Source organism: Blennius ocellaris (genome assembly GCF_963422515.1).
Source record: "Blennius ocellaris genome assembly, chromosome: 14".
NCBI lineage: Eukaryota > Metazoa > Chordata > Actinopteri > Blenniiformes > Blenniidae > Blennius > Blennius ocellaris.
In genome coordinates this window covers 1,528,040-1,546,834 of record NC_137663.1, presented here as the reverse complement: position 1 = coordinate 1,546,834, position 18,795 = coordinate 1,528,040, and the positions used below count along the sequence as shown (strand labels likewise).

Genomic DNA, 18,795 nt, shown 5'->3' with positions numbered 1-18,795 from the left:
ACAGCTGGCTGAGAGACTCCAATTGAAGACATTCTCCCTCGACTCGCCCATTGAGGCTCATGCCCTGGTCGAGGGAGACATTCTCCCTCGACTCACCCATTGAGGCTCACGCCCTGGATGGACGCCTCTTGTCCTGGATTACTCGGACCTCTCAGCTAGTAGAGGTTAGCTTTCCCGATGGTCGTTCCGAGTGCCGATGTAACTGAACATATTATGCATGATGACTAAACCAAGAGCAATGTAATAAACTCATGAATGTTTTTAAAAAACGGCGGACCACCCCAGGTGACTTTAACAGTGTTCCATGAAACAGGCCAGAATAAACATGGGAACATCTAAAATTGGGACACTTAATGGATTCCATTAGAAATGAAAATGTAAACACAGGCAGGAGAGAGGTTGAGAATGTAAACACGGACAAGAAAGAGGCCTGCTGCAGCTGGAAGAAACCACCATTTATGCCACGCAGTAAGCGTGATGGACGGGGTGGGGCCGCTTCAGATATGTTGGTAGGAAACAGTTATTTCCTTTTTTTTTTTTTTTTTTTTGTATTTGAAAAACATAATTTAATATTTCCTTTTTTTTTTCTTTTTTTTATTAAAAGAAAGACATTTTTAAATATATTAGTCATTCCAATTTGCTTTTATAGAGAAAATAGAAACACAGTTATTTCCAAGTTGTCAAACAAACAGCGTTGGAAACACCCCGCCAGATGATGAATCGATAGAGGAGGGCTCTCAGATGTGTATTTAGGAGCTAACTCGAATGCATAGTCTTTAGCCCCGGTCCCACCGCACACAAGTGCTGGGACGGAGCGGAGAGGTACGGAGCAGTACGGAATAGAGACCCCGACCGAAATTTTGGGTCGCGTCCCCACTGCAGAGAGGAGCGTGAAAAGTGGGCGGGGCTTATAAGCTCCGCAGAAATGTGACATTATAACAGAAAAGAACGTCGTCAGATGTAGATCTTATGAATCCTCTGTTGTTTTTCTCCACTTTGCACTGTTATTTTTTGCAGCGGAAAAAAAAAAAGTTACTTTTTGCAGCAGTCATTTTTTGCAGCGGAGAGCACTTCCGTGTTTGTTGTGAGAGAGCGAACGCTCGGCCACTTGCCAGCGACTTGGGGCGACGTGCCCCGCACTCGAGCGCTCGGGTGTGGGGCAAGTGGCCGGAGCGTTCCCCCCGGTTGGCTGAGGCACAGACACGGGAGTCTGAGCTTTCTGCTCCAACGCAGGAGGCTCTCCACTCCGGCGCTGATCGCGGTCCGGCAGCTCAGCGCCGGAACACGGAGGCGCCGAGCTCCAAGCTCCTTTTCATCGCTTCCGCGGTCCGTCCCCACGATAAAGCGCCACTGACCGCGGCTGAACAGAAGGCTGACCGCCTCTGGATAGCGGAGCTGCCGGAACGCGGTCAGCGCCGGAGACGAAAGCTCCAGACTCCGGTGTCCCGGACGCGCATCCACGCCACGGCGAGCGCTATGCTGCAAACAGAAAACTCCAATGTGATACAAAGTCCCGAGCCCCGGTCTCCCCCTGCCTCAAGTCGCTATTTCACAACAAACACTAAAGTTGAGCAGCAAAGAAAAGAAAATCAAAATCAAAACAACCAGAGCACAGCTGACCACACTGACAGCAGAGGATTCAGCCGGCACATTAAAATATTGAGGGCGTGTAGTAAATCACTGACCAAGCAGCAGACAGCAGCTCAAACTCAGACCCGTTCCATGGTCCCCGGCACCCCAACGGAAGGGGAGCGGAAAAGCGGTCGCCTTTGGAGCGGTCTGGAGCGGTTTAGACTGCATTCCTGTCGTGACACGCGAACCGGAGGGGTTTAGACCGGTCTAGGCAGGTACTTTTTGTGCGGTGGGACCGGGGCTTTTGTGTCCCACTGATCGACCTGGGCTCCGGGTTTTAGCAATAAAACTCTGTTTGCATCCAGATCTTGTCTCCCAGCCTGTTTTTGCTTTTGTATACTAGCTGAGTACCAGTTTAGTTAGAGAATTATTGATATATGCTCGTGGAAGATTTCTGACGTCGCACTTGGCCCTGGACTGCAATCAATCAAAAATCCACGACAGTCTCCCCTGGCTTCAACAGCACAATCTCAGTATTGATTGGGGGACGGGACGTGTGAGGAGCTGGGGGCCCCGGGGCAAAGATAACTGTCTGTCCTCTAAGAACTCTACCCAGCTCACCACTGTTTACCTGGCAACCAGCTCTGTCACGCCCCCCCCGGACCTCGAGAAGATCCCGGCTTGCTATCATGATCTCTTGGAGGGGTTTTCTAAGAACCGGGCTACTTCTCTACCTCCACACAGGCCCTATGACTACGTCATCGACCTACAGCCTGGCGCCCCAATTCCTCGGGCCCATCTTTACTCTCTGTCGTAAAGCCGGAGCAGCAGGCAATGGACGACCACTTCAAGGCCTCCCTGGAAGCAGGTATTATCAGACCATGTTCTTCTCCCGCTGGAGCTGGATTTTTCTTTGTTTCGAAGAAGGATTGGTCTTTGAGACCTTGTATCGACCATCAAGCCCTCAATGCCATAACTGTTCAGAACTGCTATCCTCTGCCACTTCCCACATGGAAAGAACCTATATAATCATATATGTTTTAATATAGGTTTTGATATAGGTTTGGCATATATGTGACATATATAAAATTGGCCGTTTTCCTATATGTTATGTACATATATGTACATATATGTGTGCATACATGCGCGCATATATATACATATATGTGTGTGTGTATATATATATATATATATATATAAATATATATATATATATGTATAGATATATATAGATATAGATATATATATAGATATATATATAAAAAATATGTACCTACTGGTGCACGGGAGACCCTGGTTCGATTCCTGCCAGGGGCACTGAGCAAATAACAGCATCCAGTGTGGGCCCACATTATAGGTTTTGGATATATGTGGCATATATAAAATTGGCTATTTTATGTACATATATGTACCTATATGTACCTATATATACATATATGTGTGCATACATGGGCACATATAGGTGTGCATATATGCGCATATAGGTGTGCATATATGCGCATATAGGTTTGGAATATATGTGACATATATAAAATTGGCCGTTTTCCTATATGTTATGTACATATATGTACATATATGTGTGCATGTTGGGCTTTTCTATTTTCTCTATAAAAGCAAATTGGAATGACTGTAATGTATTTAAAAATGTCTTTCTTTTTTTAATTTAAAAAAAAAGAGTTCTACAAAGGCATATTCTAGAGGAGATAAAAGCTGTTCCATGATTTGTTTTCAACAGGCTGAATCTGTGACATTTCCTGAGTGCATTCACGTTCCCAAAAGGATGAGCCCATCTTGTTCTGATGATCTGGTGGTATTTAAAGCGCCATTATCCACTCACTTCAAAATCCTCATCACATTCATAATTCATACATATTGCCTCCCATGAAGATGGGATTTCTATGCAACTTTAGTTCACTGTGATTAGAGATTATATATGTAATCTTTAAACTCGCAGTTGTCTGGAGACCATCTGGCAAGACAAACAAAGCCCTCCCTCTAAAGCAGACCGAGGTTCCAAATAACACAGGGAAATCCTCCGCCTGCTTGGGATCCATCCAGGTGAGCTGGCATCCTCTCTCCTCCAGCCCTCCAGACATCCAAATGCCAACATGTGGCTTCCAACAGTCCAAAAAAGGTCGGAGACCTTTCATCAATCCAGATGAGTTGGAACAGTTTCAGCGTTTCTCTAAGGGGGGTAAGAGGACCAACTTAGAGGGGAATAAGAGGGAAACGCCAATGAATGTTTGTCTTGTATTTATTAAGAAGTCCAATTACAGCTGTGCCCAACCTACTGTTCCCCAGAGAGAAATCACTACAATACTATGTTAGAAGGTTCTGGAGCAGCAGAAGTCGACTGGTCCTACTGGACTCTCAGACCTGGTTTAGGATCCTGGTTGGACTGGTCACTCTGGACTCTCAGAGCAGGTTTAGGATCCTGGTGGACTGGTCACTCTGGGCTCTCAGACCAGGTTTAGGATCCTGGTGGACTGGTCACTCTGGACTCTCAGACCACTGTTTCTTTCTTATCTCACTTCTGATTTCAGTGGATTAGTTTGTTCAAAAGCTTTATGTTTTGTCTCACAACACTGTTTTACATTGACACTTTTGATCAAAGCAAATGAGACTCACAGGCTTCGTGCTGCCAGTGACAAGAATGAACAGAAATTATTCTATTCCGGATTAAATGTTTGATTGCCACCGTCAGTACTTCTTGCTTTGGAGAGGGTCATCTGGTCCCGGTTTTTCCTCAACTTCCTCTCTCTCATCCGTTGCTTCTCTCCTTTACTGTGTCTTTTTCCCCAATTGTGGACTGTCTCCGTCTGTCAAAGTTTTGCCCCTAAAATACACAAAGTTGATTGACTGCATGGTTTGTGATAGCTTAACTCACACGCAACTGGTCTGAGCATTTCCTCATCGACTAAGCTATTATCGTAATGGATTAGGGTGTACCAACTTTAGGGTTTCTTACATGTTATGTAGTGAAGCTGTATCCTAGAAACTTGAGTAGTGTCTGAATGTGAGGAATTACTAATTCTGAGCAATTTTAGCCTTTAAAGTTTGGGAGGATCAAATACAGGGGAGTTTATTGGCTGTGTGGTAGTGTCAGCAGCACAAAGTGAGATCCGTTCTAACAGAGAACGTGTGTTCAATGAGATACCTGGTGGACACGCTGACTCTCACCAACATTAAGCTCAATGTAGTTTTCCTTGACTTCTTTGGATCATAGAAACAGTCATTTCTTCAACCTACAGTAGTTATTGCTCAAAGGAAAAACTCAGAGGAATCTTGTGACCACAGTAAGGTTTAACCCTACATTGAAAACTCAATAGGCGCATTTCCTTTCTGAACAAATCTCCCCTTCAAAGTCAAAGTCAAAGTCAAAGGCTTTATTGTCAAGTGTGCTGATATGCATGACATACAGCACAGATGAAATGTCAGTCCTCTCAGACCCACAGTGCAAAGGCATGTAATAATATATTAAGAAAAACAATATATAGATTTAAAAATCTATACACCCTATAAACATATAAACAGTAAAGTGGCATGTACACAATGTCTCTTTTGAGGTAGAGAATGTTCATTTTTGAGTGGGGGGGGGGTGGGCATAATGTCAGATGCCGGAGGGGAGGGGGGGTGTAAGGGTGGCTGTGGCAGGGGGCAGAGGCAGAGGGGGGAGGGGGGGCAGAGCAGGGAGGGAGTTGAGTCTTCTGACTGCCTGGTGGCAGAAACTGTCTTTGAGCCTGCTGGTTTTCGCTCGGAGACTCTGAAGTCTCCTTCCCGACGGCAGCAGGCTGAAGAGGCTGTGGGAGGGGTGGGTGGGGTCACCTGCGATCCTGATGGCTCTGCGGGTGAGGTGGGTGTTGTATATGTCCTGCAGGGGGGGGAGGATCATCACACCAATGATCCTCTCGGCTGCCCTCACGATGCGCTGCAGAGTCTTGCGGCAGGATATGGTGCAGGCGCGGTACCACACGGTGATGCAGCTGGAGAGGAGGCTCTCCATGGTGCCTCTGTAGAAGGTGTGCATGATGGGGGTCGGGGCTCTTGCTCTCCTTAGCTTGCGGAGGAAGTACAGGCGCTGGGGTGCTTTCTTGGCCAGTGATGCTGTGTTGTTGCTCCAGGACAGGTCTTCAGAGATGTGCACTCCCAGGAACTTGGTGCTGCTTACCTGCTCCAGTGCAGCACCATCGATGGTTAGTGGAGCATGCTGGGAGTGTCGTCGTCTGAAGTCCACAACAATCTCCTTCGTCTTCTCCACATTCTGGCGGAGATTGTTGTCCTTGCACCACATGGCCAGGTGGCTCACCTCGTCTCTGTAGGCTGTCTCCTCATCATTGTTGATGAGACCCACCACAGTTGTGTCGTCCGCAAACTTGATGAAAAGGTTGGAGCTGAATGATGGTGAGCAGACGTGGGTCAGCAGAGTGAAGAGGAGGGGGCTCAGTACACACCCCTGGGGGGCCCCTGTGTTGAGCATGATGGTGCTGGAGGTGTTGCTGCCGACTCGAACTGCCTGTGGTCTCCCCGTCAGGAAGTCCAGCAGCCAGTTACACAGGGAGGTGTTGAGCCCCAGCTGACTCAGTTTGTGGGTGAGCTGCTGAGGGATGATGGTGTTGAATGCTGAGCTGAAGTCAATGAACAGCATTCTGACATAGGAGTCTCTGGTCTCCAGGTGGGTGAGGGCTGAGTGGAGGGCAGTGGAGATGGCATCATCGGTGGAGCGGTTGGACCGATATGCAAACTGGAAAGGGTCCAGGGTGGGGGGGAGGGCAGACTTGATATGTTGCATGACTAGCCGCTCGAAGCACTTCATGATGATGGGGGTGAGTGCGACCGGGCGGTAGTCATTGTGGCAGGTGGGGGACGACTTCTTCGGGACCGGGATGATGGTGGTGGCTTTGAGGCACGTGGGGACAACAGCCTGGCTCAGTGAGGTGTTGAAGATGTCCGTGAAGACATCTGTGAGCTCCTCGGCACAGTCTCTCAGGACACGACCAGGAATGTTATCGGGACCCGGGGCTTTGCGTTGCCATATAATTGCATCCTAAGTCATTTTTGTGTACAAATGTATTCCTGGACACTTAAGTTGTAAGTCACTGCTCACTCTGCTGGAGTTTACACCCACCCCCCCCCCCCCCCACCCCCCACCCCCCGTACATTGATAGCACCCTAATGGCCTCTCATTAAAACTACATAGAAATACGATCGCACTGTGTACCCAACACAGTCAGAGTTACCAACTTGAAAGCTTTTCATACTCAGACATTCCTAATGTGACCTCATTAAACACTCGTGCATAAAGACTCAAGGATAGTGAGGAGACAAAAGGTTAGAAATGTAACACTGATGGACTGAACTCTCTGTGAACAGTGTGTCCACTCAGCGCCATTAAGTAAGTTAACTTTTGATTCATCACTTGGTGTGGGCAGAGAAATGATCACTAATAAGGAAATGTATTCCAACACAGCCAGTCTTTGGCTGTTTGGAGACTCACAATGAAACACTCTCCTCCTCTCTGACCAACTCTATGCTTTTAAAACCAGGTGGATTTTTTTTTTTTTAAATAGATTTTGAAATAAGATTTCAGAAGCCAGACGCTCCCTCAAAATGCAAAGTGTGACAAGCTGAAGCCAAACAACATAACATTCCTCCCTGCCGATGACAGCCGCAGACGCCAAATGGATCTGTGTAATAGCCGGCATTATCATTGCATAATGTACTTAGTGGGATAAATGGAGGGCAGAGGCAGAGTTTCTATCTGATGAAGCAGAGCTGCAGCTAACTTCAACGACTCAGAGGCTCCTGCAGAGATGCAGCAGCAGTGATGATAACCCACAAAATGACCAGGTTGACAATCTGGCCTGCTTTGTTAGTGCTGGATTAGTCAGGAGAAGACATGGGGCACGTGCAGTGAGTCATTACTACTGCATGACAGCTTGCAAGATAGACTCCTAATAGGATTTTACAGTGCTCGGGCAAGTCAGAGCTAGAATCACTCTTTACATCGAAAAGAGTCTGACGACACTCAGGGGTTTTCATGTGGATTGCTATAGGTGTCGGTTCTCCAAAGGTCTGAGGAAGGTTTTTTGGTCAGGGAGAGGCAACAGGTGGCCATGCCTCCCGGGAGGAGTCAGCAGAGTTTTCAGAAGATTATCAGATTTGTCAGATAACTAAAGCATTTACACATCAGAGCTCAACTGTTTTCAATGAGCAGTTGCCTTTCTCCAGCTTCCCCTTTGTTTCTTGCCGTTTGAGTGGCAAAATAAGTGAATAAATGTGTTGACAATATTGTTAGAAAGTATATTTATGGTTGTTATAATATTTTTACAGTGTTTACAGACTGTCGTTCTGCTGGTATAATGTAATAGGTAATAGTGTTACCTCTCTCGATTTATAGTTCCAAACCATGGTTAGGAGACTCAACTACCGTTTTCCAAAACCAAAACAAGTGACAACTTTACTTCCCACCATGCATCTGAGACTTAAAGTGACAGGCAAAACATGTAGCAATAGCTTCTTTTCAATGGTGATGGTTTCCACTTGTACCTTTATCTGTACTTGTATCTGTACCTGTCTCACCTCACTCCAAACTTCACTGCATGTGCTTATTTATGCCCCCTGAAGTTGACACATTGGTTCTATCTGCACCCTTAAACTGAGCACCCGCAGACTCTTGAATTGAATTGAATTGCATTTATTGTCATTGTAACAGGTACAACGAAATTACATAGAAGTGTGGGGGAAAGAAGGACAACAAGAGGTGAGGAGAGGAGGAAAAAAGACAGATTACATACTGTGCTCTGAGGAGCACAGTCTGTAATTAGAAAAAAAATCCACCTCAGGCACATTGAAGCATTAGCACAGTTTACAACATATCTTAACAACATATCTCAAGACAAGGTACTTTGGTCATAGGAAGGGTAGTTTTGTGTCTCGGCACACAGCCCAAAAGGCATGCAGCTGTCGGGATTTGTTACCTCATAAGGATCACTATTTATGTTGTGGTTGGCTATCGATAATGAATAATAATTATCAAAGATAGTTATTAATAATGTTATTGAAATTTAATCTGATCTGTATCAGATACCTCGGAGCTCCACCTGTCTTAACAGGAAATTATAGCCAATTCAGTTATATCCGTCTCATAAGATATACTAAACAGTTAATCAGGAATTTGAATTAATAGTTCACAATGAAAACAAATAAACAGATTCTAACTACCTATATACAGCTGTGTGTGTGTGTGTGTGTGTGTGTGTGTGTGTGTGTGTGTGTGTGTGTGTGCGTGTGGAGAGAGAAAGAGAGAGAGAGATGTGGAAGAAGTGTGTGTGTGAGACGTGTGATGGAACTACAAAACAAGATGGCGGATCACAAGAAACTACATTCAAATGGAGGTTGTCAGAGAGCAGGAAGTCTGTCCTGGGTCTCGGCCATGTGCTGCAGAACAATGGAACATGGAAGCTAGTCTTAGCATCTGCTTCCTGTGTGTCTCTGTTAAAGAACCATTTCTGGAATGAGTTTATGTGAATGCGACTTGCTCTGTAAAACATCAGGAGTCGTCAGATGGTGTTCGGTTATGGTGTGATGTTATTTTTGATGTGATATGTGTAGGATTGTGAGTTAACAAGTTAGTAAAGCAAAGATTAGCATGCAAACCCTGTGTCTCTGGCAGAGCTAATGTTGGTTTACAGGTTGATAACTGCTCCTAAAATCATTATCAAAAGAACACAATCACTGTAACAGAATCAACACATCTTCATGAAAGTTAAACAGTTCTATCATAGCATCAGGTTTAACTAATCTCAGGTAATGCCCAGTTGTTACCACTTCCTTGAAGGAGTTCAGTTGTTGTCCTGGCTGGAGGGAAGCTGGTGTCTTCTCCTGTAGTTAGCACTTCCTGCTAACTGTGGTTTGCTGGTTCTGCAGGCCGAAGAGAAGAAGACGGAGTTGATGTTCTAGGAGCTGTCCTTCTTTACAGCTCCTGGTTGTCCCTTTTGTCCAGACGGAGGAGCTGGTTGCTCAGGTCTGTGATGGTTTTCCTGCTGGTTGAGGATAACACAAAGAAGTTCTGTGAGGTGTCGTTTCCCTGGTCCCGTCTTGGAGGAACCGGTTGGTTTTCCTTGGTTGATGGGAGATCAGACTCTGGGTGCTGGTCTCCGGGTCCTGGGAAGGTCTGACCCTCGTGGTCGGGTCAGCAGAGGAGTTGAGGAGTGAAGGCCCCTGGTTGCAGGCCTCTGGTGTTAGCTGTACGCTAACGCTGGGTGAGCTGTCTCCAGCAACCCACCTGCTCGGTGTCGAGTCTTGCAAGAAAAGAGACTGTGAGACTGGCCATGCAGCCTTTTGTTGCATGGGTGTGGATTCGAACGTGTCGAATCCTAAGAGCTTCAACCAACGATTTCTTGGAGTCCCTGGGAGGGGTCCTGGATAGTGCTCCAACTGGGGACTCCATTGTTCTACTGGAGACTTCAACACCCACGTGAGCAACAACTGCGAGACTTGGAAGGGGGTGATTGGAGAGAGCAGTGTTGTGTTATAGGACTTCTGTGCTAGCCACGGTTTGTCCATAATGAACACCATCTTCGAGCACAAGGGTGTCCATAAGTGCATGTGGCACCAGGACACCCGAGGCTGGAGGTAAATGATAGACTTTGTGGTTGTGTCATCTGATCTCCGACCACGTGTCTTGGACACTCGGGTAAAGAGAGGGGCAGAGCTGTCAACTGATCACCACCTGGTGGTGAGTTGGATGCACTGGACCTTGCAGGCTCGCGACATTGTTTTCAGTGTTTCTGCTGTTGCCCTGTCAATAGACATTATTTCCAGCATGTTGTCATGTGAATGTGAAACATTTCTGGAACAAAAACACAAAACAATCCGTTTTAACTTGAAACGTGGTGGAAACTGGGCCTTGATCTCTCTTTAATTTGTTGATAACTATTGTCATCAGCTGCTCTTGTCCACTGTAACTGAATCCTCGTCATAGAAGATAAAACAAGGGAGAAGATGGTTTGAAGGAAGGGATTAGGAGAAAAGGCACATTCATCTTCACATGGAGAGAGGAAAGTAAAATGTGCATTTCTGAATGGACTGACAAACAGATTCTTTGTTCCTTGCCTTGCCTTCTCTGTTTGACACTTTTTCTCTTCACTGGCTGACAAACAAACAGTGTAGTGCGACTCTTGTGCTGAGGATTATCACCAGAGCAAGACATCTGTGGTGGTGGTGGTGGTGGTGTGTGTGTGTGTGTGTGGGGGGGGGGGGGGGGGCTGGTGTGTGCATACATTACAATTCCCACCAGTCCTGTCAACAAGCATGGCTCCCGGGCTTATCTCTGCAGCACACAAGAGCCCGCCTCACCATGTGGATCACGACAGCCATTTTCCCTGGGTCACGGCAGGGACGTGGCCCCTCAACACCCACTACAAACGATCATTAATTAACGTGGCACAGGTATGCAGGTCCAAGCAGTTTTGATTGCACCCCCGGGGTGGGGGAGCCAGGACCCTCGGCGAGTGATGCACTTTTCTGTTTAATTTAAAATCAAGGTTGAGTCACCATGGATGAGAAAATGCTACTGTTATGCAAACTCGTCGGCAGCTTCTAAGCAAGGATTGAGATGTCCCCGTGTGATTTGGACCACGAGGGAGAACACAGCCACACTGCTCTACCCTCTACTCACCCACCACCAACACCCCCAGAGGAAGCTGATACTGGATCAAGTCCCACAGGACTACCAGGAGCCAATTTGGGGGCATTGCCGGTTCTTTTAAACCCACTAACAGGAGGAAACGACTTCCTTTTTCTCATATTTTGTGGAGCAACAGGCAGAACGTTTCATGTTTCTTGTTCTTTTTAAATGAAAGCAGATTTTCACTGTGAAGCACTGTGGTGCTCATTTAGTCGTCAGGAGAGTTATAGTGTTTAGCAGCTATTTTATATCAATTGAACTGTATTTAACATAACACAGTAGAAAATATACATTCAGTAAATTATGAGTAATTATGGGAAATTTGATGCTACAACAGTCGAGAACAGTTCAACTTTGGTGTTTACACATTACAATTTAACCAAATCGAACCTGGAAAGTGTAATACACTTTTAAGCCTTGTTTACATAACAAATGAAAACGCATCAGTTTTCCATTTTCGTTTCAGAAAGGTTTCACATTTCGACGGTAACATTCTGAAACACTGAAAGCAATCTCGTCGGCATGTTGGGCCACTGCTGTTTGTTTCTATAATGAAACCACATACCCATGCATTAGAGAACACTGAGCTCTAAACATTAACAATGGGAGGACACGTACATTGTAGTGGACAGACCATCAAGTTGGATTGTTGTCATGACATCACAGAGGAAATCATTGTTCTTATTATCCAGCAACTGAGCATATGCACAACCAGTTACTACACCCATATATTCAGCAGCATTTTTGCGGTCTGCAGGGAGACTGGGCCTGAGCTCGGGTTGCAAAGAGGCAGAAAATCTCCAGTAAATTTCCGGAAACTTTTCATGGGAAGTTAAGCTGGGGAATATTGGAAATATTTCAAATTAAACAAGTATCTATAAATTAACTGAATTGTCACTGAGCTGACAATGCACATGGCCACTTGAATAAAATTACTTTAGAACAAACGTACTTTCAATAATAAGTATGAAAAGTCATTAAATAAGACTACAATAAAGCACAGATTGCTGTGTTGAGGCCTGCATGACAGATGGAGCACATATTTTAACACAACAGACATGTTAACCAGTGGTGTGCAGTCAGGGGCAGCCCTATAAAAAATGTTTTTTTTTTTTTTTTTTTTAAATAATTAAAAAGTGATTCTGAAATCTGTGTCTGGAATCAATTAGTGACTTTAGCAACTTTATCCAGAAGAGGACTGGATATATTTTGTGAAGCTCAAATCTCCTATGTCGTTTAAACGCATCACAACTCCTTTCCTCTGCTGGGGGCCAGCAATAACTTCATTGCGACTCTCTGATGGAAGCTGGACGCTGCTATTGGGTTAAAATGTTGAGTGACAGTAACATCAGCCAATCAGATTTTGATGTGTTATTGACGGACCGCCTTTGGGCCAGCAACTTTCTAGCTCTGGTCTTGCTGTCATCATTGAAGCTTGACTGATTGGCCCATGGGCAGGTGGTGATGACGCACTGTTATTACTCTGGAGTGATGGCAGCTAATTTAACGGCAAGATCTGATGATAGAATAGCGGACCTGCTTCGGGGACCTTTTTCAATTGTGAGGTGAAGAAGACTGACGCCAGAAGTGGATGAGCTAACTCAGACTTGCTTTGTGCAGCATTTTACAGCAGGATGGATTTAATCTACACGTGATGGGTGAGTGCTTTTTTTTTTTATTACTTTCTCTGGATTAGACTGGCGCTGCTTTGGCATTTGGTGTGTTTTTTTTAATTATAAAGTGGTGATTCCTATACAATCGTGCACACAGACAGACAAGCATGCATGCATGACAATAGTGTGTGAAACTTTTTCAAGGTACAGAAACCATTATTCATTCACAGCAGTCACATGGGAGGAGATAAGCTGTGTTGTAGCCACAGCTGCCCTTGTCTGCTGACAATAGACAATATTCATAATCATGAGAAGGGAACATGAATGCCAGTTGAAGGTATTCACACATACACATAATTAGAGTAAGGTTCTAAAGACATTTTAACGTGGCTAAAGGAACCCAAAGGAAGAAGTCTGAGATTTTAGCGCTCTTGCCAGAAACACACCGTCCTTATACGTGCTCTTGTTTTGAAACACAGTAACTTCCGGTTGCACAATATGAAAAAACATCTGCGTTTTTGTTTCTGTTCTGTTTCTTAATTTTATCCCTAATAGTTAGAATTTTGTTATAAAAGAAATTTACAAAATCGTTGCTGCTCAGAGTTAAAGGGATATGAAATTAGACAGAGCTGTGACTTTTTGTTAGTCTGGCTATCGTATTGAAGAGAAATCTAGGATTGTGCTTGTCTTATTCAATTAAGGAGGAATAGTAGGCGTTTGGTAGCAATAGGAATCATTGTTATTTATGTGTTGCTACAGGGACGTGTTAGTGTGCAACACCTGGGATACTGGGGTTGGAGTTGACATTGTAATTATCCGCCATCACTGATGACTCTACGGGTGATTTCAAAATCATTAAGATGATGCTCCGGCAGATGTTTGTGTCTAGTTGCCTTATAAGCAGGGAGGATGGCAAGCAGCTCTTCTTTGGCATTTGTATGAACCTGGAGTGTAACAGATCAAGTTATAGTGTTGGTACTTCACTGGAGTGATGGGTGACTTCTTTAGAGTCATAAAAACAAAGCTGTCTACACTGGGTGTACTCAGTGGCAGCGCCAGAGATTTTTTTTTTTTTTTTTTGCGGGTGCTCTGGGGGAGTTCGATCTTTCAGTAATGGTGTTGGGGAATTTAGAGGTCTCTAGTTTATTTTCTACTGTAATGCCAACAATATGCGCGCACTGTACAGCGCATGTAACAGTCGTGCACATACAGTGAAAGCTCCACTATTTAAAACAATATTATGTGACACAAAACACAAGATATTTAGCCAAAGTGATACACATGAAAGGTTTACAAGCCTGGCACTTAATCACACCACAGAATATAAACTTTAGCACAAGAATGTCATTGATGGAGCCTCAACAGCAGCGGGAAGCAAAACACAAGGCAAGTTTTCATTTAGACCTCACACACTAAGACACTAACTCGTGCTGCCAGTCGCCAAAACCTCCAATGAAAGAAAAATATTAGGTTCAATAAATCTAATAATAAGAGATAACCAGGAGTTAGAGGTCGAATCTCAAACACCAAATAGTCAATAATCATTACAAAACACGAGATGTCAGAATAAAATGATACGTCAGTTGTTGTTGTTGTTCAGAGCAAAGGCCTCAGTGATTGTTGTCCATTTTTTTTGTGCAAAAAGCACTCCATGCTTCATTACTATTAATAAGTTATGCAGTCACCAGGGTATAACAGTACCCTGTTACAGGAAGTGGTAACAGGGTACAACTTAAAACTTCGATATTTAAGAGGGAAATAATGCAAGCCAATGTAAACACAACAGATCAAAATCTGCACAACAGGAATTTGTAAGATCAAAGGTTAATGCATGCGCTGTAGCGATTAGCTGAATCACATGACACGGCTGTTTGGTTAAAAAATACATTTAAAAAATACATGTTTTATTAGTGTATTTATTAATTAACCAGGCAACAAATTACAATATTCACACTTAACAGAAAATCTAAATAAACCACTGAAAAAAAATCACATTTCTTGGGGGTGCTATGGGGGTGCTTTGGCTGTCTTGGATGTTTCATGATAAGCAAAAACAACTCTTTGAAAGTGCTTATTTAAAGCCTCCATATGTGAAAGTAACATGCGATCATGCTTGGTGTTTCCTGGGTGAGAAGAGATGGTTTTAATGTTTAACTCTTGAAGGAAGGAGAGCTGAGCTCATTTGCACCACAGGGTCACCAACCAAACTACGGCTGCTTTTATGTGAGGGAGTCACAACATCTCCCTGCTGTTGTTTCTGATTACATTTTAACATGCTGTACAACATTTGGAGGTACATTTATGTTGGCATGAATTAAGATTGGTTCCATTCAGATTGACCTTTTGCTCTCAACATTAATATTTGTGATGTTTCATTCTTGAGTCTAAAACCTCTTTAGCTTAAAGTCCTAGTGAAATGAAAATTCGACCTCCAAAACACTCTGGCTATATTACTTGATCGTCTACTAGCTGCCCTACTAGCCGCCCGAGCTAGCGGCTCCTGCTAGCCGCTCCTGCCGCCTGTGCTCCTTTTCTCCTCTCTCTTCCATGCTCAATCTTTCGTCAAGGCTCATAAAACGCCGACTACAACTTCAGAACACTGTTAAAACTTTGATATTTAAGAGGGAAACAACGCAAGCCAATGTAAACACAACAGATCGAGATCTGCACAACTCTTGACATCACGCTCACAAAAAAGGATTCCCTCGACTTCGTCGGCTGGAGATTCAAAATTCAAATAACTTTGTTATGCGACAACAGTGGTGGGGCAGAGTCGGAGAAACCTTATAAGTAGTACCCCAACTATCGTTTTTTGCAAAGTAGTGTTTTATATTTCACTAGGCCTTTAAGAGGGAAGCAAACAGGTGACACATAACGGAGCTGTCACAGCATGCTCCGCATTACAACACGGAGCAATGCATTGTGGGATATGTATTTTATGGAGACTTCACGCTGTCACACAGCATGTTGGACAATGTGATAAATAAATTAATAAAAAATCTTAACTATAATTATCTGGTTTCGAGTGCGATATGAAAAATTCTGTTGATTTTGCTTCAATATTTTCTGCTTTGAATGCATTGGAATGATGCTTTGATTGTAAAAAAAAAATCAAAAAATCAAAAAATTGAGCATGTGTGTGGTTACATTACAAAAACACGCAACACGCTCAGCATGCTCGCTACATCATTTTCAGTGTTTCTGCCATTTCTGCGGAAATAGAAATTGCGTATAAACGTAAAACCTTTCTGAAACAAAATGCCAAAGTGATGCTTTTTCACTTGAAAGGTTGTGTTAACAGGCCTGCTGTGTGTGTATATCATCGTCAGATTCCTTCAATTACTCTTGATAGATCAAGGGTTACCGAGGTTAAACAGTTTTAAGGTTTTAAAATTGATCTTTTGGTATTTTGGGAGTATAAAGCAGAACTGCTTCATAAATAGCAACTGTGAAGAAATTTGGAAGTGAAATTCAGTTTTTTAGTACAAAAGCGAGCAGAAGTATCACTTTGTGGCCGATGATATTGATTCCCACACACACTTCACACTGCACCAACAAGAACATTATGAAACCCTATGTTGTGATGGCTGGGAACAAAAGAGCAACAAAAAAAGCCTACTGCTGTAAAAGTCAGCTCTCCCAGTGATGAAGGGCCGTTATCACAGATTAGGAGAATGTGTTTCTGTCTCTCTTTCTCCCTGCTGGGTGAAATCCTGTTCGGCTTGCAGAGGTCAGAAGGCAACATCTGCCAGGTCCGAGCCCCACCCCCCACTCTCTGCCTCCCCCCTCTGCCCTCCTGTCCACTCTGGATTAGCACTGGCCTAAGACCCCTGCTACACGCCGCTCTGCGTGGATTAACTCCCACAGAAGCTGCACTGCTGCCACACATTAACCTGTAATCACATGGCTCTTGTACACAAAATTCCTCCAAAGAGGGATGCAGGAGACAAATGACACAAAGAGGTGTCGGCATGTTGATCTGAGGAAGGCAACGGCCTGCCCATCTTCTACACAATTCTGTTGGATGTTGATTTACAATGTACCAGTGACGCACACATCCTGAAACCGATTCCAGTATGTGGTATAAGTTTTGCATGGAGTACTCATAAAAGCTGAAGAGGAGAACAAAAGTTCATAGAGCACCAGTGACTTTATCACCAGCAGTAATCCCAATGTCGCTCAGTAGTTCATACTGCATGCTAAAGAGTTTCAGAAGCTCACATACTGAAATAAAAACTTTTTAGTTTAAATTTTACGGTGGTAAAAAATTTTAGTCCTTCAAGAAAAAGGTTGGGTACCACTGTTTTATAGCCGACTGCATTGCCTTAGTTTAGGGAGCTGGTGGGACCACAAGCTGCCTTTATTAAATTTGGTAAAGCAGTATTGAGGGTGGATGGATATAAAGAGTAACACAGTTGCTCACTGCCTCAATTCAGAGGATCATCTGCCTTTATGCTGTCCAGCTCATGCAAGCACATCCTGAAAAATGCTGCAAGTAACGACAGCTTTCACTCTGTACTCCTGGTTGGAGCGTCACATTTCACATTTTACTGGGGGTGAGAAATTTCCTATTCAGTACCAAGGGTCCTCAGACCTATTAGACTGAAAGAATGGCATTCAGTGGAGGCTTTCCTCAATAGGGATGGACGCACGCGCGCACACACACACACACACACACACACACACACACACACACACACACACACACACACACACACACACACACACACACACACACACACACACACACACACACACACACACACACCGTTTGGAAAGTGTCACAGAAGCAGACAGTGTGTGTCTTGTCTGTCTTTCTAACAGTGTCTCAAAGGTGCACACCAAACCAAAAAAAATACCACACAAAAAAACCTGCGGCTGATGAGAGGATGTGTGAATCGGCGAGTCTGATTGACAGTATGCAGCGAGCCACCTGCAGACACGGAGGAATGCTGGCATGCACCAGCTGACAGGCGTTTGCTCCTGGAAAATCACACATACCATCCTTTCAGCTGCATTTGTAGGGGGTGGGGGGGGGGGGTATTCTTTGCAGCAGCAACAGTTGGCCGTCTGTCGGGAAAGAGTTCGCTGCAGCACAGAGCGAGACGGATGAGGGGAACCGAAGGGAGGAAAGGTGAAAGGATCCTGAAGGTGGTGATGGGGAGGGGTGCCTGGCAACTGGTGGCAATAAAAAGAGAAGTAAGAATGAACGCTGCACTCACTGGAGTCATCGGAGTCGTATCCCTCCACGTCGGGCTCCTCGTCCCTTCTGCTGGTCTGCACGGGGGCGGAGGCTCCGGCACAAGCCCAGTCCGGGTTATCCTCATTGGGCCGCTCAGTTCCAGTGGTGGAGGCGGCAGGGGAGGCAGCGGCTGAGGTGGTGGAGAGGGCAGAGCGCAGGGGCCCAATGTAGGCCACGGCGGGAGGGAGGCCCCGCGGGTACCGGGGGAAGTAGTCAGAGATCTGCTTGATGGGCTGGATGGGGCCAGGGCAGACGTCAATGGCCATGTGCTCCTGGATGCTGATGGTAGGTTTCTCGCCTTTGCGTTGTGTCATGCATGCGGTCCTGCCCGGAGCCCACTCCCCCCCCCCCCAAAAAAGATAAACAAGCCCAACCCCCTTTGTCGTCCTGGGGGGTTTATGGAGGAGGTGGGAGCTGCCGAGAGCACGGGCGTCCGGGTGAGGAGAGGAAGACTCCACCGCTTCTCCTTTGCTGCTGCTGCTGCGTCTGTTCCAGAGTGTCCTCAGACCCAGACCATGCTGTCTGACAGCCTCACACTGCTACCTCCTCCTTCTCTCTCCTCTCTGATACCCCCACACTCTGCCACAGAGCGAGAGGGAGAGCGGGGATTAGAGAGGAGGGAGGGAGGGAGAGAGGGAGGGATCAACTGATGTCACTGCCTAGCAACCGAGCTGTAAACA

The 18,795-nt window shown here is 45.1% G+C and overlaps 1 protein-coding gene across 1 annotated transcript in view; it reads right to left on the bottom strand.

Annotated features, from left to right (window-relative positions):
* Positions 1 to 18,429, bottom strand: part of doc2b (double C2-like domains, beta) — a gene marked incomplete at both ends in the record, with an annotated part of 238,265 nt that extends 219,836 nt beyond the window's left edge. The window contains one exon of the mRNA XM_080508313.1: positions 18,096 to 18,429. Within this exon, the coding sequence (XP_080364439.1) occupies positions 18,096 to 18,429 (334 nt within the window). The remainder of the gene's footprint in view (positions 1 to 18,095) is intronic.
* Between the last annotated feature and the right edge of the window lie 366 nt (positions 18,430 to 18,795).